Below are 24,304 nucleotides of genomic sequence, written 5' to 3'. Positions count from 1 at the left end.
AGGATTTTAGAGAAACTCTTAGGTTTTATTCTCAGAGCTGTAGCTTTTTTATTTAATAACTTATTATTATTTGGTAGAGCTAAAGTGACTCTGTTTGAGGGTTCAGTTAGAATTTTGTATTATTCACTGGAGGTTTTTCTCATTGAATATGTAAATTGATTCTTTTGTTTGAGGATCCCAAAGCGGTTCTTGAACAATGATAACCTTTCACAGTTGCATGGAAAGGCCAACTACATGTAAAGTACCAACTACAGAGGCTTTATCCTCTCTTCTAATGCCTCAGGGCCATCTTGACTTTTCTGAGTTTTATTGTTCTATCTCTGAATATCAGAGAAAATTCATCATCTTGCTCCTTTTAAAGCAGATGCATTGGAACCTCAATGGTTAGAATAAAGAGGGTTAAATTAACCTGAATTTATTGTGCCTCTGACTGTAGACTCTGAGGGTTGGGAAGACCCCCCATTTTCTGGAGAATACAATCGTTACCAAACCAGGCTTATTTTGCCCACCACACAGTATGCCAATCACTGAGATGACAAGTTTTGTAGCAAAGTAAGGATTTATTCAAAAGGTGGCCAAATGAGGAGATGGGAGAACAAGACTCAAATCTGCCTCCCTGAAAACGGGGATTAGTGAAATTTATGAGATAAAGAGGCAGGGTGGTCTGAAGTGTGGGAATAGATGATAGGAGGTGAGGAGAAGTGAGGTAATTGATGATCTGTGCAAGCCTAGTCAAGCTTCATGGCCCGTCATAGGATGCATGTTCACAAAACGGTGGCATTAGCATGATCTGAGGGTGGAGTTTTCAGCTCCCTGTTGTCAGGAGGTCACCTGTGGGTGATCCACGCAGACCCAGTTGATGAGTCGGTGGTCTTAACTGGACAAGGAGTGAACTCTCACTTCCTGAAAAACAACTTAAGCATGCATTACCATGGCAACCCAAGTGTCAGAGAGGTTATCTATAGGATGGCCTTTACTAATGCATTATCCCACTACTTTTGCAAACAGGCAACTAACTGAGTGTAGTTAAAGCAAGTTGGCCCCTAGCTTCACAGTCATGCACTGCATCATTATGTTTTGGTCACTGACGGACTGCGCATATGATGGTGGTCGCATAAGATTACTACTATAGAGCCTAGGCGTGTAGTAGGCTATACCATCTAGGTTTGTGTAAGTACACTCTGTGATGTTCGCACAATGAAGAAATTGCCTAGCAAATGTATCCCAGTTGTTAAGTGACGTGCTGACTGTAGAACTTTGACTCTTGACTCACAAGTGATGACACTGAGGAGTAATGTTGAGTCTCAACATGACACCCTTTGACCCAAATGGGGGTAAAAAAAACATCCAGCTCTTGTGTTTCCCATAGAAACAGTTGATCCTCTGGTTTCCTCATTAAGTTGTGATTACGAACGAAGAGTGACTCTGAGCACTTCTGTAGAAGTAGGAGAGTCTCCATCCCTCCCCCACCCATTGTAGGTCTGAAGCCTTCAGCCAGATACACACTCTGTGGGTATGCTATGGACTGACCTGGGTCCCCCCAGATTCATACGCTGAAGCCCTAACCCCCAATGTGATGGTACTTAGAGATGGGGCCTTTGGGAGGTAAGTAGGTTTAGATGAGGTTATGAGGATGGGTCCCTCATGATGGAATTATTACCCTTCTAAGAAGAGACACCGGAGAGCTTTCTGTCTCTCTCCGTGTCATGTGAGGGCACAGTGAAAAGGCAGCTGTCTGCAAGGCAGGAAGAGAGTCTCACCAGAACCAACCCTTCTTGTACCCTGATCTCGTACTTCCAGCCTCCAGAACTATGAGAACTATGAGAACAGCCTAGGTTAGGCTGCCTGGTCTACCATATCTTGTTATGGCAGCCCGAGCTGACTGATACACAATATAAGCTCCAGAAGCACCACTAGCCTCCGTAGAGGACTCAGGTAGTCTCCTTACCTCTCCCTGGATTAATCCTCCCGACAGCTGTGGCTCCTACAATCAAACACACATTGACCAGAGACCAGAAAGAAGGGGTTTTGGCTGCTTCCGTACTCTTCATAAGCCTGTCAAATGTGAAGTACCTGTTATCAATCTGTATATATACCTAAAAAGGGTGAATGTTATTGTGTGTAAATTATACTTCATATAGAATTAACCTTGAATTTAAAAAAAGATGAATGCTTGGGAACAGATTTCTATGAGGAAAACCTGAAATATCTGGGTTTATTTAATTGAGAAAAGGTAAATTTGGGAGTAGTTTAATAATGCTGGAAATCCAAATGCTGGTGTTCCCTTCCACTTAAGGGTCAGTCTGCACCATTATATTTGGTAAGAGGGGGAAAAAATTAGGTTCAACCATGAGTGGTTTACTTGGCTTCAGGATGGCATGCAGTGGGCTTTGGCTGCTGTTCCAGAGGACCCACAGAGAGCTCGTTGGTCCACTCAAGTCCAATCCTTTTTAAGGACTCTGACGGGGTGAGTTCTGAAGAAATACCTATTTATCCTTTTAAGCATCCATGAGACACCTGTTGGCAAGTAACCACAGACACATCCACACATGCTTATATGCATCTCCCAAGGAACGAGAGACATTCCCAGAAGTAATGCGTACTACACACATAAAAAGGAAGAGAATCATTTCCCTAACTGACTCGTAATTTATAAGGTTCGCTCTGTCCATGATAAAATTGTCTCTTAATTGCTCCATTACTGACCCCTTAATGACAGCTTCCCTGGCTACACCAACACCCCTCTTGTTTCAAGTCTTTCTCTGTTTCCACTGGATATAGAGCAAGAGCCATCTCTGCGTGCCACAGTTTTATTTTGGAGGTTGTGAGGTCCCAGGAATGGGTTGCAAAATTGAGTAGTTCATGGGTTCTTCAGAGTTTTGATGGAGGTTAATGCCCATCTTTTTGAAATGGTGAAGCCCTAAGGGAGACAAAGAAATAAACGGCACACAGCACCCAACCAGCCCCTGTGGGTAAGGCACTGGCTAACATGCCACGTTAACAATTTCTGGTTAGTTCTTTCTGAGTGCTTTCTTCCCTCTATCCATGTTTCCTTCCCTCCTTTCTTCTATGTTTTAAAGTTTGTATGTATATGTATACAGAATTGAATTAACAAAATGCTTGGTTCGTAATAGAGCCTCATCATTGGTTCACACATGGACTTTTACTTTACTCAGTTATCTAATTAGATACTTTAAACAATGCAATAAATACCTGAGAATGTAACACCTAAATTAAAAGCTAGGACCTTGACAGTAACTGAAGTTAACCGCATGGTCCCTCCCATCAGACCATCCCTGTCATCCCTCACCATCATCCTGTGTTTAGCATGACCTTGTTTGGCTTTCTATATACTTTTTCTCTTAGGATATAAATGTATTGTTAAAAAGTATATATGTGTGTGTGTGTGTGTGTGTTGGTGTGTGTATAGCTTTTGACTTTACACAAAGTGGTACTGTGCTGTATGTAATCTTCTGGACTTATTTTTCACTTATTATTATATTGATAAGATTTATCCATATTATTTTGTGCATTGCAGTTCATAATTTTTGAATGCTGTATTATATGCCACTCTGTAAATATCCCATAGGTTATTCGTCCACTGAACCACTGTGGGGCATTTGTGTGTTTCCAGGATTTTACTATTATGAACAGCACTACTGACAAGATGAAATATTGGAGAGGACACGGATCTCCAGGATCCTTTACAAGTTCCTGGTGAGAATATAAACTGGGGTAACTGCTTTGGTAATAGTTTGGCCTTACCTACTAAAGTGGATCATTCACATACGCTAAGCACACGGCAATGCCACTCCTAAGTACACACTCAACAGAAACTGTTGCAATGTGCAACAGAATATCCAAAGCAGTGGGACAATGTATCTGATAAAAGTTCGGAACCCTCAAGCTCAGGAAGTGGGGCTGGGGTGGTGCCTGGGGAAGCGAGCAGCTGGCCTCAGAAATCTAGCCCAGAACTCCCACTCCTCCCCCAAGCCCCCAGGCTTTACACCCCAGCGAGAAGCAGCTAGACTGTAATTCCGAGCCCCCAGGGTCTGGAGGAGGAGGAGAGCTGCACAAAGCTGCCTGAGGTCAGTTAGCCCCCACCCACATCTCTCCTCCTGATCTTCTAGACTGTGATATCATGGCTGAGGACACCTGGAGCTGAGGTCGGAGGGCACTGTGTGTCCTCAGGCAACGGGAGGGTAGAGCTGGACAGAACCCAACAATTTCCCCTCCTATTTTCTCCTTTCACCCCCAAGCTGGACTGCCTCCTCCCTAGACCACCCTGCCCCAACTTCAGACACCAAGGTCAAAACACCTCCACCTGGGGAAGTCTCAGTTTCCTCTGTTTTCTTCAACCTCACTCTTGGGGAAGGAATCAACAGTTGTTTAGGGTCCAGGTGGGATGTGCGGGTTTTCAAAGTTGGCACCAAGAGCTTACAGTAGCATAGCCTGGGGCTTCCAAGCACTCTCCTACGTATTATCTCATCCTCTTCTGACAACCATACAGGAAGGAGCCAGCACAGGGGTGATATTCTTATTCTACAGATGAAGACAGATTCTGAAAAACAAGCCTGGTCTTCCCCTTGCTTCAGGGGACACTACCGTGGCCCCTGGGAGCAGGGACCCCCAAGTACCTTCCTCTGGAGAATTGACCTCTGCCCGAGGGAGCTGGCTATCTAGAGATGTCTGGAAACTTAGCCCCGACTTGGCCTGCAGCCAAGGACTGCCTGCTATAGTAAAGGCCAGGCCCCCTTGCCTGAAGGCGGGTTAATTGTATGGTGCCACTTGTGTTCCTAAGATCCTGGTGGGCTCCTGCTAAGGATATCTTTGCTGCCTTCTTTCCCTGACCTCTCCTTTCTCCTTACTTCCTTAATCCATTCCTCCTGAGAAGTCCTCCAATAAATTACTAGCACCAGAATCTGCTTGTAGGAACCCCACCTAAGATACCTTCAATTAATAGAGGGTACTAGTGCACTCCAGATGCTATGGGTGGCATCACAAACTCGGTATATTTGATATCCAACATTTACCATTTCTAATGTCCTTTGTGACTTCTTCTTTGACTCGTGATTTAGAAGTGTGTTGTTTAATTTCCTAATGTTTGGAGACTTTCCTATAATCATTCTGTTATGGATTTGTAGATTAATTCCATTATGATAAGAGGACATACTTTGTATCATATATCATCCAAAGTTCAGTAATAAAAGCAGAACCACGAGGTTATGTATCTATGTATCTATATCTATATATCGCTAGGTATGTGTGTATCCTAGTGAATCTGCTTTTCATATATACACACACATATATGTATGTTTAGGCTTATGTTTTATTTATACAGATTTGTTACAGGGATTTGACCTTGTGCAACTCTGGTACAATCTCTGTAAGGCAGGACAAGCATTTGGAAAGAGAAGATGGACGTAAGGTGGGGAGAGCAAGAAGCTGGAATCCAAAGCACGGTGGGAGCCCATGAGGACAGGCTAAAACCCACGCCACTTTTTGTTGCCTCTGACCCTAGTGGTGTGGGTGTCATGCATTAGCTGGGCCCCTGGTCATAGAACTCAACACGTACCTCAGGTCAGGAGCTGGAGGAACTGAGGGGACCCATGGGAACATGGGTCAGTTGCAGGCCAGTCACTGCCTCACACCAAGGAGGGGAGTCGGCACGCCAGTGATGATGTGTTAGCTGCAAAGTGACTTCTGCTTCACTTCCTCCCCCAAAGTCTCAAGCCCGAATCTCTCTTGTGGTCCACCCTGACGAAAAGCACATGGGAAAAGAGATTCTCAGAGACATAGTTCAGCCAAGGCCAGCTGACACACTCAAAACCACCACAGTCCTTCCTTCGTTGACTTGGAGCCTGCGCACATCTCCTTACACCGTCCTTAATCTCCAAATAAAGACAATAACCACCTCATGTTTCCACCTAACATGACACACTTACACCATACGCAATCAAAAACATACATCCCTTTCCCAGAAGAGAATACAAGGTCCCCTCCCCCCTTTCTCAAATTGTTGGGTGATGTTTTTCTCTTGCATTCCAGATGTACTTTTCCTTACCCCTAGTGTGTACTGGCAACATCATTTTCCCTTAATGATCAGGATCAGTTAGCCCGATGAGTTAAAGTAACCATCTCTTTGCCTGTTGATTCAGTGGCATGAGGGACCCAAAGTGGCCAGGTGGTGGTCTCAACTTCTAGGAGGAATCATTGTTGTGTCCTTTGGTGGAAGGGTTATTCTCTTTGGAACCAAGACTTCTAGACCAGCAGAGCCTAAAGTTGTTGGGGTAGGAAGCCGACATTTTCCTAGTGGATCACTGTGGTTGTAGTGAGAGCAGTCACTCTTATTTCCACCCTTGATTCCCAGTCCTGTGAATCCTCGCTACAGGAGAAAGAGCACTACATATTGCTCGCTGGTTTAGATCATTTACTGCATTCTGGAGGGCATTTCTCCAGCCTTGCAGGATGTTGGCGCCATAAATGAGTCTTTCAAAGGACATTCCACCATTCTTGTAAGCTAACCGTTTCAGGATAATGGAGAACATGGGAAGATCATGGGCCCTCTTCCACATTTGATTTTCTGTGAAATGAGTTCTTCGGTCTGAAGTGATGCAGTGTTTAGTACCATGACAGTGGAAAACTATTCTCTAAGCCCACAAATGATAGTTTTGGTAGAAACATTTCAGGCAGGAAAAGAAAATCCATATCCAGAGTAACCGTCTCCTCCAGTGAAGACGAGCACCACCCCTCCGCGGTTGAAGCAGTATAACTTAACCCACCAGGCGCTCGGCGTCGGCTGATTCCCTGGATAATGGTGCTGCGTGCAGCTTGAGGGCTGGCCCCTGCTGTTGGCAGGTTGGGCTCTCAGGAGTGTCTGCAGCCAGGCCGACCCGGGGGAGGGGAAGTCCGTGCTGCTGAGTCTACGCATAACCTCCATCCCACTGGCAGGGCCACTGTTTTCATTACCCCATTGGGCAAAGACAGCAGTAACTGGGAAATTGAATCTGGCCACCATGGGGAAAGTGGTGTTTCTACAGAAGAAATCTGTATAATTGAAATCCTTTAGAAAAGAGGGATTAAATAAAGGAGCAGTTGGGGAAGCAAAAAAAGAAAAGAAACAAATTGGAAATCTCAAGATAGACATGATAGGTTGGGAATCTCAGGAATATCACAGAACAGTACTTTGGGAACAGTGAAGAATAAAAGCAAACTACTGAATACAGAAAAGGAAGAAGTGATTAGCTTTATCTCTCAGTCTTCTCTCTTTCTCCCTTTGAAATTCTTAGCACACCAAGAACATAACCTCGACGTGAGGACCGAGAGGTGTGGCTACGGAGTCCTCAGGCTGCTCTGAAGGAGCAGTCATTAGAGGACGCGGCTCCCTGCCAACTGTTCTTGCTTTCTAAATCGCTCTTTCTGTTTCACAGTCCCATTTCCACTTCAAATTCTGTGTTACTGCTGCAATTTTCTTCTCTCCAGGGCATGGAAAATGTACTCTGGATTTCTACTTTCCCTGGGGCAGCCATTTATTTCAGTTCACAGATGATACTGTTATCGGTATAAAAAGTAGCAGGGATGCCTAAGCCAGCATTTGGTGGCCAATGTTTCATTATGTTCAGGGAAATATTACCTAGCAGCTTATCATATATCTGATACTATGTCACTTGAGTGAGCTTCCCTAATTAATATTTTTGTGTCTTTCGCTGACAAACTGTGTTTTGCTTTTGCTTGCTAGTACGTCAAAGCCAATTCATCAAAATAACTGGTTTTACAATATTTCATTAGTAGATTTGACCATCCATGTCAATTAATTATTCTTTTATTCTTCTGGCTCCAATGATGTGGAGGAAAAAATACTATCCCAGGATTCAGAAGTATCTGGGTGCCAGTCCCAGCTCTGCCTCTGAGATGTGGGGCACCTCATCCAGTCACTTAACATCTATCGCCTTCAGTTTATCCATTGATCAAACAAGGGAGCTGAACCAAGGACACATGCTAAAGGAAATACTAAAAGGAAAATAATTCCAGATGAAAGGAAGAAATGAAGAGCAATAAAAAGAATACATATAAAACAAATTGATACACAAATACACAATCATTAGACCTAAAATTATAGACTGAAAATACAAACAGTAGGGGCTGGCCCCGTGGCCGAGTGGTTAAGTTCGCACACTCTGCTTCGGCAGCCAGGGCTTTGCTGGCTCAGATCCTGGGCGCTGACATGGCACCACTCATCGGGCCATGCTGAGGCGGCATCCCACATGCCACAACTAGAATGACCCACAACTAAAATATGAAACTATGTACTGGGGGCTTTGGGGAGAAGAAGAAGAAGAAGAAGAAGAAAAAAAGAAGACTGGCAACAGATGTTAGCTCAGGTGCCAATCTTGAAAAAATAAATACAAACAGTAACATTCAGAAGGGAAAAAATGAAATAAAAATATTCTAAAGTCCTTGCATTGACCAGGAAGAGAGTAAAAATCCCAGCCAATATTTCATTATTGGATTTTAATGAGTATGAGTTTGGTTTTCTAGCATTTTGTTTATTTTTGTGCATGCACTCACACACACACACACATATATATACATACATATTTGAGAGCTATTTTATATATGTATATATAGAGAGACTATATAGAGAGTATATGCCTATTCTATACATATAAAATAATGCATCATAACCAAGTTGAGTTAATTTCAGGTTAGTTTCACATTTGAAAATAAATCTGTGTACATCACCTATGTAATTTTCCTGTCAAAGATGTTTAACCTGAATTTAATCATGAGCAACATTGTACAAATTCAAACTGAGAGACATTCTTTGAAATGGCCAACTGGCTTGGACTCTTCAAAAAAATCCATGTGATGACAGAAAAAAAAAATCAGACAGGGAATATTCCAGATTGACAACTAAATGCTATACAGGATCCTTGATAAGATTCTAAATTTTTTAAAAAGGCTATAAAGGACATTATTAACACAATTTAGGAAATTTGACTCTGAATTATGTATTAGATAATATTATGAATTAATGTTGTGTCCTTAATATGACAATTGATTTGTAGGAGAATGCCCTTGTTTGGAGGAAAGACAAGGGGAAGTACTGAGGGTGAATTGCCTTCGTGTCAGCACCGATCCTCAGATGGCTCAGCTGAAGCCCGACAATGTGTGTGCAGGAACACGACGAGGGAAGAAAGGGGCACGATGTCAACAGTGGGTGAGTCCAGGTGAAGGACACGTGGAGGTATCACTATGATGCAAAACTTTCCTGAAGTTCAAAATTTTTCAAAATAAAAACTTGGGGAAAAATAGAGAAATTTTAAAATACAATAAAAGTGACATAACAAAAGATAAAGTGGCTATTGGTGTGAAGGAAAGTAACAATGAAGTCCAAGTGATAGTATAAAGTGGCTTTAAGAGAAAACATCATGAAAGGAATTCCTTAAAGAGAGGCCTGGAAGCATGGATGGGCAGTCAGTAAGAGATCGTGTGCATAAAGAAGAGGAAAGAGAAAAATACCATAATCACCCAAGTGACAGAATAAAGGAGAAAATCATCAAATCATTTAAACAGATACAAACATCCTTTGATAAAATTCATCATCCGCATTCATGATAAATACTTGCGACAAGGCAGGAATTGGAGGCCTCAGCCTTGATCTTATCGACGTGTCCACACCCACACACAAACCTACAGCAGAGCTCCTGCTTGGAGTAAATGCTGAATGCTTCCCCTTTGCACTAAGACAAGGGTCCGCTCTCACCAGTTTTAGTGATGATCATATTGGAGGTCCTAGCCAGTGGAGTAAAGCAAAAAGAAAAAATAAAAGATATGGGGATCACCAGGAAATAAATAATGCTGTTATTCTTCTCAGATGATAGAATTATATATGTACAATCCAAAAGAATTGACAAAGTTTTGGAATTTGCAAGTGAGTTTGCTCAAATCAAAGTCAATATGCAAAAATCAACTGAATTTCTAAACACCAACAGTGGTTGGCAATTTAAATTTTACAAATATGCTATTTACAGTGGCACCAAAATACATCACTATGTCTGAATAAATCTAATAAAATGTAGACTCACGAAGGCATAGATTCCTTGTTTCAGAACAATCAGGAGAAGGTCTTGGATTTTACTCGTTTCTACTTCAGCTGGATGTCCTATCTTGGAAACTGAGCTTTTTTTTCCTTGCTCTCCTTGAGGAACAACCCTCTGCCTCCTAGTCACAAAGAGCCCCATTCAAAGTCTCTATACCTTCTCGCCTCCACTGCCCCAAAGCAGCTTTTCCTGTTTGGTCAGGTGAGTGCCAAGCCTTCTTAGGAGGACGTAGGCAGGAAAACTCACTGCTCTTCAAGGCCACCTGTGATTGGTTCCCCATCCCCAGAAGCATGAGTGGGAAGGACATACTTGGCAGTTAGAGACATCCGCACAATGGGTCCTCAGCTTGGGGAGTAGGAGCTATCATAGTGCAGTGGCCAGGCAGAAGACTCTGAAACTGCCCTTCCACACACCTGGCCTCATCTCTGCAACCAAAATGATAAATCAAAGACAAGTTCACGTTCTGGGCATTGATGGTGGAGACTGGTGCCACTCTTAAAAATCTAAAAGAGTGGCTGTCCCTATCATCTCTCCTCTTAATTAGCTGACTTGAAAGTAGGGACAACTGGAAAATGACAACACACTATTGTAAGCTCAGCCAAGCAGTGGGCCCATTGTGGCCACAGCACTGGACGTGGTGGTGCTGCTGGAGCCAATTGATGAGGCCTCATGTGCACGATATGTGGTCATTAATTTGGAGAATATGCTTATTTTTAACTCAATCAGAAAAGAAAATCAGAAACAGTTTGCACTCCTATGAAACAGACAATATGCTTTACACTTTTGCTCCAAAGCTGTGTTAACTCTCCTGCCTGTGTCATAACTTAGACTGAGGCCATCTGGCCAATCTGGGCATCCTGGAGAATATCACAGTGGTCTGTCATGTGGATGATGTCATCCTGACCCTATAGGAAGAGAGGTGGCTAGTCTATGGGAGGCCTCAGTAACACATGTTTGCTCAAGAAGGTGGGAGATAAACCTATGAAGAATCAGGGACCTATCATTTCAGTATGGTGGATGATGGCCACACTACAGGCACACTCCCTGGTGGCCTTGAAAGACAGTGGCAAGGGGAAATCTTCCCAATGGTAGGACTTTGAGTGGCGCACCTAGTATCCACTTGGTGTGGAAGGAGAAGTGTATGGAATCATGAGCAGTGGGGAATGGCCTGCCTGGTTAGCTGGTCAGCAGCGTGAAAGCATCAGAAGGTCTGTGATAAAGGAGGTATTTGGTAGAGGCATATGAATGAATATATGGAGTAAATACCACATATTAAGATTTTTTGTATCACGTGTTGGTGTCCACCAAAAAGTATCTACCACAGAAGAGGCACTGAACAGCCAAGTAGATAAAATGACTTAGCCAGTTGACACTAGCCAGCCTTTGACATTAGCCGCCTCATGGTAGGCATAATGGGTACATAAGCAGAGTGGCCACAGTGGCAGAGATAGAGGCAACGCGTTGGCCCACAGCATGGACTCCCACCTACCAAGACAGATCCAGCTATTGCCTCCTCTGAATACCTAATCTGCCTGCAATAGAGACCAGCACTGAGTCCCTGATATCACACTGTTCCTTGAGATCAACTGGCTGCTTGGTGACAAGTTGACCACATTGGGCTCCTTACACTCTGGAAGGGCTAGTGGTTTGACTGCACAGGAATAGATGTCTATTTGGGGTATGGGTTTGCCTTTGCTTTTCCCACGTGCAGAGCCTGTAGGGGTTTGCACCACAATCCAGGGGCTTACAGAGTACCTGATCCACATGCATGGAATCCCACCCAAGATAGCATCCAAAGGGGGAACCCACTCGACAGTGAAGATGTGTAGGGTGGGCCCATCACCATGAGCTCAACTGGTTGTATTACACTCATACCGTCCAGAAGCTGCCACTCTGATAGGGCATTGGAACACTGTCCTGAACAAAGGTGCAACTGAAGCACCAGCTCAGAGAGAATGCTCTGCAAGGATGAGATGCCATCATTCAGACTGCACTCAATCAGGGACCTCCATAAGGCAGTGTCCCCAGTTACCCCTGGATCGAAGGACTGAAAGCGGGAATGGCCCCACTTATCGTCAATGACTTGGTGGACAATTTTGTTCTTCTCCTCTCTACAATTTTGGGCTCTGCAGGGTTGGAGGCCTTGGTCCCCAAAGGGTGCACTTCTGCCAAGAGACAGAGCACGAGTCCTGTTAAACTACAAGCTACCCCTGAGCATGTTGTTGTCTCGTGTCTAGGGAGCAGCAGGTGGAGTCACCATATTGGCAGGGTTTATTGACCTTGGTCAACAGCAGGAGGTAGAGCTGCTGTTCCACTGGGGAGAGGCAGGAATATGTGTGGAGCTCAGGTGACATGCTTTGGTGTCTCTTGGTCCTCCTGGCCTAATTGTAACTGAATGGACAAGTGTCGCAGCCCCGGCCTGAGAAGGGAATGGTCTCCAGGGGCTCACACTCCTTAGGATGAGGGTGAGTCACACCACTACTGGGATGTCCAGAAGTGATAGCTGAGGGCGAGGGGACTTTCAACGGTGAGGAGGGGGTGATGAGTACCAGTTGTGGCCCTGAGACTGTTTGCAGTGACAGCAGTTGTGGTTTGCTCCACTCGCCTCTCTCTTTAGGTCTCCCCTCAGGAAGCGAGACCCATGGGAACCAGTGAGGAGCACTCCCCCAACGTGTGGGGACGTGGATCTGCGTGGCCCAAGGGGTGGACATGGCAGCTGTGGGAGCGTGTGGCTCAGCTCTCCGTTTCCAAAGAGAACCTGTGGCGAGGAGTGCAGCCAGCTGACAGCCTTCAGCGACAACATCTTCAGGATCCACTGCAGCAGTTAAGCTGGACCTGCTCTCCTGGGAGCCCCCAGCCAAGGAGCGAGGTCAGCAGGCGACCAGGGGCCTGGTCGTTTCTGCCTAGCTCAGTTCTCCTGCATGGACAGCCTTGGCACAGAGGCTCCTGAGGTGCCGGCACAGACTTTCTCAGGGCGGTGCCTAGGTCTGACACTCCTCCCCCTCGATCCTCCTTTCTGGTTCTTCTCCTTTCACAGGTGTCAGACCTCAATGTCTCTGCTGACTCCTGCACTCTCACTCTGTCCTCTCTCCCAGGCCTTACCCCTAATCAATCTTTTGCCCTTCTGACTATCTTGGTGTTAGAGCTATCTCGGGACTATCTTGAGTCCAGAGGACCCAAACTGACAGGGCCTCTATTGTGACGCCACAGACGTGCGGCCGCTCCCGGGAACATCACACACAGGTTGCCTCTGCTGCATTCGGGAAGGAGTCATTTATTTCTCTGTCTCTCTTCCTTGTTACGCAAACCTAACTTACAGATAATGAAGAAGAGTGGAGGGTACTGAAGAACGAAGTCTTAGTTTTCCGCTAGTTCATACTTGGAAACTCCTGACACAGGTCTGGGCTGTTTTCTCCTTCCTCCCTGGCACGTATACACCAGCTCCAGTAAGAGGAGACAAGCACCTTCTGAGCACGCCAAGGAGAGATGCCCATAGGAGTGCTGATCTGCACCATGAAAGTTCTAGTTATCTTGTGATTATCTTGCTCCCCAGGAGCAAACCACAGAGGCCTCTGTTCCCTTTCGCTCCTTGCTGGCTCCCAGAACCAACCTCAGCATTACCCAGCCAGGATTCTCAGAGTCAGGTATACTTTTTAGCAGTGAAAAGTATTTAGTAATAGTCATAGGGTATTTCTATTTTTAACTTTTTGAGAAATCTCCATACTGTTTTCCATAGTGGCTGTACCAGTTTGCATTCCCACCAACAGTGTATGAGGGTTCCTCTTTCTCCACAACCCCTCCAACATTTGTCGTTCTTGGTTTTGGATGTTTTTGCCAATCTAACGGGGGTAAGGTGATATCTTAGTGTAGTTTTGATTTGCATTTCCCTGATGATTAGCGATGATGAACATCTTTTCATGTGTCTATTGGCCATATTCATATCTTCTTTTGAGAAATGTCTGTTCACGTCCTCTGCCCATTTTTTGATCGGGTTGTTTGTTTTTTTGTTGTTAAGCAGTGTGAGTTCTTTGTATATTATGGAGATTAACCCTTTGTCGGATAAGTGGCTTGTAAATATTTTTTCCCAATTAGTGAGCTGTTTTTTTGTTTCAATCCTGTTTTCCCTTGCCTTGAAGAAGCTCTTTAGTCTGATGAAGTCCCATTTGTTTATTCTTTCTATTGTTTCCCTCAACTGAGGAGTTACAGTGTCCGAAAAGATTCTTTTGAAACTGATGTCAAAGAGTGTACTGCCTATATTCTCTTCCAAAAGACTTATTGTCTCAGGCCTAATCTTTAGGTCTTTGATCCATTTTGAGTTTATTTTGGTGTGTGGAGAAAAAGAATGGTCAATTTTCAATCTTTTGCATGTGGCTGTCCAGTTTTCCCAGCACCATTTGTTGAAGAGACTTTCTTTTCTCCATTGTAGGCCCTCTGCTCCTTTGTCGAAGATTAGCTGTCCATAGAGAGATCTTGCATTTTTATAGCATTTTTATTTGTGATGAACTCAGGAAGCTTTTTACAATTAATTTTCCTCCTAACATCCCTTTCCGTTATCATGAAACAGTCATAGCAAAATTACTCTCTTTTTTATGAAACAAAGAAACCACATAAAGTAACTATTAGGAAAGCAATAGGGAGATAATGGGAAGACAACACTAAAATAAAAGTTTCCCCCAGCCAGATCCTTAGCCTCCGAGTGGACGTCTCATGGCTCCAGCAGGTCACGAGCAGACTCTAGGTTCTAGGTCTCTCGCTTCTCTCTGCCAAAGTCTGTTTAGAAATGTGTGTGTGTGTATGTGTGTGCATGTGACCAGCACACAGTTAGCCACTGATGATTAAGTAGCTAGGAACTAAAGTGTTTTTCCTTTTTGCAATTACTGACGATAGCTTTTGGCTGTTTAACCTGCCCATTGTTAACTGTGCTGTTTAGGGGATACGCTACCTGCCTCCCACCAGACTCCTATAGATGACATCTCCCTGGAGACTGGGTCCCCATGGTAATGGGGGATTGAGCTGCTTTTCAGGAATTAGGTTCTAATTCCCCTTCGTCCACTTCAGGTTGATTGAGACGACCAACTCATCAACTGGGCCCTTGCAGATGTCCAATAGGTGACCTTTTGACATTAAGAGGCTAAAAACTCCACCCTGAGATCATGCTAATGCCGCCATTTTGTGACCATGGATCCTGTGAAGAGGCGTGGAGTCCTACTATGCTTGTGCACATCATCAATTACTTCACCTCTCCTCACCTCCAATCACCCACCTCCACATTTCAGACCACCTTGCCACCCATCCCATAAATATCCCTGAGTCCCTATTTTCACGGAAGCGAATTTGAGGCTCATGTTCTCGCTATCTCACATGGCTGCCTTGTGATTAAACCCTCTCTCTGCTGCAATCTCGTCATCTCGGTGTTTGGCTTTCTGGGCAGTGGGCAAGAATGAACCCGGTGCAGTAAAAATTTGGTGAGCCAGCCAGGAGCTCAGTCCAGACGGACCTTTTTGCCTGAGATTCATCAGCCCCTTGACAGTGTGGAGAACCTGTGGACGAGTCCAGCAGCTGTCAGGAGGGTTTCTCCTGGGGCTGTTCCGGGATTCTTTCCTGGCTTGGCACTGCCGACTCCTTGGCGCATACTTTCACTTTGCAGTAGAGAGATGGTTTCTTGGTTTGGAAGATGTCTTTTTGGTGAGTGACTTCGGTACAAGTGACCACATTCTTATTTCTTCTTCCTTTGGTCTGACTTCCAAAAAGGAAGCCTCGTTTTGGCAGGGGACACCCTCTGAAACTTCTGACAAAGGAAGCCTTGGTCTGGCCTTCACTGTGAGGGTCTTGGTTTCAGGGACACTCAATAATAAGGAAGAATTAGGGATCTGTTCACAGAAGTGCTCTTGGCTTGGGTTGGTTTGGTTTTGGTTCTGGCTGCAGCATAAGTATGCTTTCACCAGCCGTGTCTAAATTCTGAAACAATGGGTAATGGTAATTTGATTCCCACCTGCAGCCCCCTAGGCTGCATTCTTCAAAACTGGGCAACTTTCAGTTATGAGTCCATGAAAAGGAAAAAGATGGTATTTTTCTGTAACACCACGTGGCCACAATCAGAGAGCTCTTGTAATGACTAGTCTTAAGAACTTAATCAAATTTGGAATCTCAGCTTCCACTCGTGGTCTTTCAGATACTAATGAGAGCTCCACACCCCACCCCCACCCCGGCTGGTTTCGGAGAGTCTGAGTTCCAACCTAGGAGCTCTCCTCTGGTTTTTGCGCACCTGGATGATTCCAGAATCTGGAACCCTGTTTTGTCTCCTAAACACTGAGTATTGAGTATTATTGAGTATTTTAGGCACCCACTGAGTCAGTTGTGGGGACAGGAGACCTGTAATCTGTAAACTGTCTTTCCAGGAACTGTTGTTTGTGTGACCCTTATTTGATAACCTTTGGGAAGAGGCCGGGAGGGCAAGGCCTGATCACCTCTTTCCCTTCTTTTCTGTCTCACTCATCACCTCCTCTGTTGTCACCAAGTTGCAGTTAAGTTCAGGCTGGACCTGAGCAGAACCTAGACCTATAAAACTGAAACTTAAAAAACTTTCTGCTAGGGACTTAACTCTAGGGATCCCTGGCCCCCAGCCTGCTCCAGGCCTTTGTCTCTTGCCTCCCTGGCTTGCCTTATGTTGCTGAGGGACTAAGTGCCCAGGCCGACTGGGACTTGACTAAATCTTATAACTATATTGACGCCTGCAGTTGGGCTCTGCACCCTTCTCTGTCTCGCTGTCAGTCAGACACCAGCTTTACTGCCATGAAGAATGCCCCATGCATCCCCGGAGACTCACTCCTGGGGTGCATTTTAATTAATTGGAAACACTTTCAATTTTGGATGGGTTGTGCCCCAGAAACTCCATCTTGGAGAAAACTTGAGAGGTTTCTCCACCCTTATGATGTACTTGGACAGGTAGATCAACCTATAACGTTACTTGAGTTACAACCCAATGTCTGAGAAACCAAGAGCAACTGTCCTTAGAAAATCTTCGTAAGACTGGAAATGCAGCTCTAGAGGCAATTCAGGTTCCACCCACTTCCCTTATCTGAAAGAGCTTGCAAATCCTCTGGGGACTATCTAGCCCATCACTAATTCCTAAGACTGAAGGAAACAAAAAGGAACGAGGCCAAAAAACAGCCATAAGAGCACCCTCACCAAAAATCTAGCATCTTGAGTGTCTTCTCCACAAATATTAGTAAAAAGGCTCAAAGCAAAATTTCGATTCATAACTAGGGAGCTTTGTATTACTGTACTTGATTCATGGCAGCAATTTTTAAAACAATAGCTGTGGAGACTCTGCGTATGTGTGTCTGTATGTATGTTAGATGTGTGTGATATTTTTACTTCTGGATGGTATGGCCCAAAATTAAGAGTTCTGTTTAATTGGCTAAAAGTAAGCACTACGTAAATTGTAAATATAATACAAACGAACCCAGATATCTTTCAAGTTACCATGATATAAATTAATCTTTGATAACTGAAAACTTATTTAAGATTGCTGTTTTGATTAAAATGGACATGTCCTCAGAGTCATCAGCATTTGACATGATGCAGACATACAGCCTGGGTTTACTAGTCAAGTAAGCCCATGTTATCCCTGCTACAAATTTTTCAGCAAAATAATATCTCAGAATGATAACTGATTTTGTCCAATGTCTCATGAAGTTTTGTAGGCAATCTAAATAATTATTGGGAAAGAGTAAACTAAATAGATATGAAAAAGATAAAAGTGTTGGCTGAACTTTTTAACAATAATTATGTATTATGGCATGTGTATTTAAAATAACTTTCAAAACCTTTTTGGTAACTTGAAACTTTGAAGTTTTGCTAGGTGAAATTGAATGATAAAAAACTCACTGACTCTCTGGGTCATTTTTTAAATAAGATAAAATACTGAAACAATATAGTTAGACATGTCTAGGTTTATCTACTTTAGGCTTCTTATTACAAAGAAACTAAAAGATGTTGGGGTCTGTTAGTAAACATGTCTTGTATTTTATTAAAAAATTGTACTACGAAGTAACATGTTTTTAGAAATTACAAAAGGTATTTATAAATTTGCCAAACCACAGAATACTAATGTAAACAACAGTTCATAACTTCTTAGTTTTTAGTTTTCACTAAGGTCAGTAAGGGTTGAAAATTCTAATTAATATGTGTAATTCAAGCTACTAAAATTAATAAGGAAAACAGACTTGTATTCAAGGAAAGTAAGACATGAGTTTTCAGTGAAGAAGGTATAAAGAATGGAAATACTTTTGTTTGTTGGGTTAAGAAAGATAAATTTGTCTTAAAGTACTGGAAGATAAAAAAAGGAAGCATGGGACAAATTTTGAATGTAAAAAGAAAGTTATAGAAGGTTTGTGAAAGAGAAATTCTGAAAGGAGTTTTATGCCTGGTCAAGTTGGCTAAGATTAAAGTAAATCCAATTAAGTAATTGAGTTTTAATGTAAAAAATGAGCTGGTACAAAAATTAAAATTTGGTTTTCTCTCTCAAAAGGATAATTTTCGTGAACTTTTGGTTTGCTCTTGATAAAGAGGTTATAAAAGGTTTTACTTTATTTTTGAGTAAGTCTACCTACAAGACAGAGGATCTGTGTTGTGTTCAAATAATTTCCTATGTTCAAACAGACTGTGGTCTCTCTATTAAGATGTTTTCACTATTTTAACTCTGTTCACCCTTGACTGTTTCTGTTCTCACTTTGATTGAATAGGGTGAGCATTGTTTCCTGTTTGACCAAGTGTTTTAAAACCTTTTGATATTTTTGACAAGCTCCCCCCACCCGTAAATATTCAAATCCTGAATAAAGTCTTTCTTTTGACCTGGAAGAAGAAAGCGAATTTTTCTGAGGATTTTCAGAGCGCTCCTGAGACTTCTCAAAGAAATTTGCTCTCTCTTCCTATAAGGAGGAAGATACTAAGCTAATTAGGCTTATTTGGTATGTTAAATTACACGGGAAGCATTGTCAAATAAGTGATGATAAACCTTCTAGGGTAGTATTATGTGGGTAAATGTTATTAATATAAGTTTTAAAAATTATATAACATTCCTAAAATTCTGATCTGTCCTGATTGTCAACCATAATTCTAGTGATTATCTTGAAGTGTTGTATGTTTCAGAAACAGCCAAGTCTTTTTGTAAATTGCCCTTTTGAGTCTTTTGTCATTTGTAGACAGTTGCTGTTTGATGCTTTTTGCTTTTGTAAATATGTTCTGTCTTCAGAGAAATTCATGGAAAGGATTCTGGCACTTTAGAATACAGGCTTCTGATAAGCTTCCTGATTATGAAACTGAACTGGGTAAGAAATTACACAACTCTAACAGAGAAACTGATGACCTCATAAAACAGTTAACAGAAGATTAAGATCAAGAATTGATTAGACAGGACTGAATGAACTGATGAGGATGATTATAATTTATATGACTTTTCATTTGAGATATTGCTGATTTTTTTGACATTCTATTTCGTTTCCAGATTTAAGGAAGTCATTTTCCCTCTTTCATGCTAACTATGACTTATACCAATATGATAAATTATACCTTTGTAAGCAGATGTGAAACATTTATTTATTTTTATCCCTATCTGATCTCTCCAGGATTTGGAAATTCTTAATGAGTGAGTATTGTTTTCATGGCAACATAGTTATTTGCATAAGTTCAATGAGAATCTGTTTTCCTTATAACGAGACACAATTGGAAACATGGGTTATATTACCAAGGTTTTGACTGGAATGTCATATTTGAGAGAAACATACAGACTCAGATATGACAAGACACCTTTTGAGGAATAAAGGTTGACTTTTGGAAATAAAACCACTTGGAAATATTGGCCTGGTGCCTTGTTTACAGGGACTCCAGCTATCTTACCCAGTAAGTAAGGAAGGTCTTATCTAGCAGGCACCTGGAACCTTGAAATATTTTGGGGAACCTCGAGAAGAGAGGAATCCACCCAAATCTGTAGGTATTGCAGGTGAAATCTGATGATAAGTCCTTGGCTTGGGTTTTCTGGCTTTGAGAGGCTTTTAAAGTTCAATCTAAGATTCCTCATAAAAAATTCCAGCAAAGCAGATTTAAAAGAGCCTATATTATCAATGGCTATTCTTGCTGTATTTGTGTAAACAATTGGGCAAAGTTTATTAAAATTAAACTTATTTTGCAAACCAGTTAGTCTTAATTTGGCTAACTTTTATAAAAATGAGGGTGATTTTAGGGAGACAAATTATGTTTCAATAAAAACTATAGTACACATTCATGGATAATTAGGTTCTAGTTCTGATAATGGTCTTTGAGATTTTTGTTTTATATCTGTTAACTGGATTAGATCCTGAATTCTTCTAGACTCTTGAAATATCTGGCTACAAATCTCCAAACTAATGTTTTCAATTTTTTCCCATCATTTTCACTTGGAATCACTGAGAACTGAACCTGGCCTTTTCCCTGAAGCCTTGCAAACTGAAGCTGGATAACTTGAAATAAACTTAACAGAGATTCATGTATGTTACTGTGTAAGATACCTGAACACCTGATGACATCATTAGGGACGTTTCAAACTGCAAAGGATGCTTCGACTCTGACACTTAGAAATCTTTTAGACTGGCTGCTGCTGGGGCTCATAGAGGTTTATAATTTGCTGGTTTATAATTTGCTCCCACCATTAAACTTGTTTTTCTTTTGGTCCCTCTAGAAATCCTTATTAAATACCTACTTACTTGCTCACACAATATAGGCCTAACTTTGGGAGTCCACTTGCATCACCGTCTTACTAAGAGACTGGTCCAATGAGATGGAACAACCTATGACCCACACCAATAGGATATCCCTGAAGCTTGAGGATGAACAACAATATGGGGAATTGATACTGGCTCAACACAAGGTTGACATAAGGGAGGCCATACTGTAGAAAAGAAACCATATTGTAACTTTGAATGACCTCTGATTAACTAATCCAGACATGCTCTGTAGATTTTAAGGACCCTCCCAGCTGCTATAAGTTAATAACTTTGTTCTTTTGAATTCCGTAGGAATGTGATGACCCCCAGGCATGGAGTCTATGCTGATAGCCATCATCAATGACAATTGAAAGATCAGGGTATAGGGCATTGCTCTGGTCTCTGATGCACATCCAGTAAAACAAAAGACTATCAGGAACTGAGACCAGATATCTGCCCCACCTGGAGATCAGATGGAGGCCCCACTGGATTAGGTCTATTTTTCAAGGACTGTTAAAATTTGGGTTGTCTATACTTCTTATCCTTCTGGTCTAATACCGGATTATAAAATGTGACTTTAGATGTTGTTCCAAAACTGTTGAACAAGGTACAAAATTCTAATCATACAAAATGTCAACATGAAGCTGGGAACAAGAGAATATTTCCAAACGAGTGCTAAACCGGTTCATTCCTCTAACCCAGATCTATGCCCCAGTTCACCAGGAAGTAGCTAGATGGGTCATTGCCCTGAATCCCTCAAGAATGAGAAATATCAAAGAATAGGAGGGATTGAAACTGGCCAACAGTTAGCCATTGATGATTAAGTAGCTAGGAACTAAAGTTTTTTTCCTTTTTGCAATTACTGATTATAGCTTTTAGTTGTTCCCCTGCCCATTGTTAACTGTGCTGTTTAAGCAATATACTGACTCCCACTAGGTTCCTACAGATAAAATCTCTCTGGAGCCTGGGTCACCATGGTAAAGGGCATTTGAGCTTTTCTTCAGAAATTAGAACCCCTTTGTCCACTCCAGGCCAGTTGAGACCACCAACTCATCAACTGGGCCCATGCAAATGTCCAATGGGCGACCTTTTGACATTAAGAGGCTGAAAACTCCTCCCTTTGATCATGCTAATGCTGTCATTTTGTCAGCACGTGTCCTACGAAGAGGAGTGGAGTCTGACTGTGCTCGTGCACATCATCATTACCTCACCTCTCCTCCCCTCCAATCTCCTATCTCCACATTTCAGACCATGTTGCCCCTCTCTCCCATAAATATCCCCGAGTTCCCATTTTTGGGGAAGTGGATTTGAGACTCATGCTCTCGCTTCCTCACATGGCTGCCTTGTGATTAATCTCTCTCTGCTGCAATCTCACTGTCCTGGTCTTTGGCTTTCCCAGTGGCCATCAAAAACAAATCTGGTGCAGTAACACACGGGCCTGCTCTTGTGTGAGGGGGTGTGCATAGCTGATAACAAACTTGATGGTGAGAAGAGGAAGATGATTGGCTCAAAGTGGATTTCCCAGTTGACAGGTAAGTGACCTGCCCAGGCAACACAGTCTGCGGAGACAGAGCCAAGGTCTCCTGACTGGGAATGCAGTGCTTTGCGTACTGCTGCTGTTCCAGCTCCATTTTTAAGAGTGTTTCTGGGCATACTCCTTGTCCCCACTCCCAGTCCCCACAGGACTGTGACTGTCTACTCCTAGTTCCCTGACAGGGGTCTGAGTTATTCATTTGCTTTTTTTTTTTTTTTTGAGGAAGATTAGCCCTGCGCTAACATCTGCTGCCAATTCTCCTCTTTTTGCTGAGGAAGACTAGCCCTGAGCTAACATCCGTGCCCATCTTCCTCTACTTTATATGTGGGACACCTGCCACAGCATGGTGTGCCAAGCAGTGCCATGTCCGCACCCGGGATCCGAACCGTCGAACCCTGGGCCACCAAAGCAGAACGTGTGAACTTAACTGCTGCGCCACCGGGGGAGACCCTTCATTTGCTTTTTAAGGTTTGCTGTATGGGATTTTTTCCCAAATGGCTTTCGTTTTACCACCGCAACCCCTAATAGTCTCTGCAAAGAAGGGTAAACACTTTGCTAGTGAAAAGTTTTTGGTTTATATCACCTTTTATTTTATTATAGTCCACAAATACACTTATATGTAAGTGAAATTATTACAGAATTCATATTTTGAGGCACTATGTCTCCAAAGTTAAGGAATCTACTGTACTTTGCTCTAATTTCAAACATTAAAACGTGAGAAGTAAACCTGCCAACTTAATATTCAACTTGAAGCTTAAATTTAGTAGAATAAATTAATTATGCTTGGAAATCTCAAGTAAGGAATTAACAGGCTTGAGGCTGAACTAATAATCTTGACCTGGTTTGATTATCACCCGGTTTATTCTTATTACTCATTTAGCTTCTTTATTTACAAGTCTAAATGGAATGCAAATTCTCCCTACAGAGGGTATAACAGAGCTGCTCACAGAAGAGGCCCTTCCAGTCAGTCTCTCTTGCTGTAAAATGCTAATCTCTCACGTCTTGAGCCTCTTACTGAGCAGTGAAGGTTTGTCTGCACACAATCTATTTCTCTTTTGGCCAGGATTTTCTTTGGGGTCCGGGGTGCCATCACTGAGCAATTCTGAGGGTGCTTCCTTAGGCATCTGCAAGACAGGGCACAAACTCCAGCTGGCACTCCCCCTCCCACCCGCCAGCCTCTGCAGGGCTCATGCTGCAGGCCAGCAGACACCCACAGCCCACGGGAGGACGCAACACAACACAACACAACTATACTGCCCAAACCCTGATTAGCATCTTCCACTGACATCTGAAGTGCCATGTCCACTTAAAATGTGGGACTCCGAGCCACAATTTCAGAAACGTGTGTTAACTGCTAACTCCACGTAGGTCTTCCCCCGGTGAACCCCTGTTTCTGGAAGCCCCTTTTCAATGCCTGCCCAGTCCTCACAGCTGGATTCTGTCCTAGACAGATAAACTACTCTTGAAGAGCAGATAATCGTTGATTTCCACAATTGGTTTGTGTTGTACCGAGAGACAGAAGCAGTCCTGTTAGCGATTTGTTTGCTCCCATTCAAACGGCCTACTGTTTTCATCAGGCAAAGGGCTTTGCTGACTGCACTGAACCCCAAGGCACTGAGTGTTCCTTTATGCGTGGAAGTCATAAACAAACAACAAATTATGCAACGAAGCCTCTCAAGGTTTTGCCTTTCTGTTTCTGTTTTCCCAGGAGCTCTTTCTCACACCCTGGGCGGCTCAGGGGAGGATGGGAGGCCTCTGCTGGAAGCACGCCAATGCAGAACTAGGCCACTCGGGGCCAGATGGTGCCTGGCCCTGCGGCCACTCGGAAGTTCCACTTCAGTTCACTCCAGGCCGGACTCTGGTGTCTAGGGCCATGCTTCTAACGCTGCTGCTGACCTTAAAGCGTGGAGTATGGGAGTCCCAGG

The 24,304-nt window shown here is 43.1% G+C and overlaps 1 protein-coding gene across 9 annotated transcripts in view; it reads right to left on the bottom strand.

The window, feature by feature from the left end:
- Positions 1-540: 540 nt before the first annotated feature.
- Positions 541-24,304, bottom strand: part of ETNPPL (ethanolamine-phosphate phospho-lyase) — a 40,501-nt gene continuing 16,737 nt past the window's right edge. For 2 of the 9 annotated variants that reach the window (XM_008526100.2, XM_070611757.1), the window contains one exon: positions 5,312-5,757. In XM_008526100.2, coding sequence (XP_008524322.1) covers positions 5,686-5,757 — 72 coding nt within the window. In that variant the 3' untranslated portion in view covers positions 5,312-5,685. Of the gene's footprint in view, positions 2,921-5,311; positions 5,758-22,945; positions 23,504-24,304 lie in introns of those variants that run through there. The other 7 variants (XM_008526099.2, XM_008526101.2, XR_011537801.1 and 4 more) reach the window with 6 other exon arrangements.

Source organism: Equus przewalskii, chromosome 2 (assembly GCF_037783145.1).
Source record: "Equus przewalskii isolate Varuska chromosome 2, EquPr2, whole genome shotgun sequence".
NCBI classification, from domain to species: Eukaryota; Metazoa; Chordata; class Mammalia; order Perissodactyla; family Equidae; genus Equus; species Equus przewalskii.
Note: the sequence above shows the minus strand (reverse complement) of the source record. Positions and strands in the feature narration are given on the sequence as shown.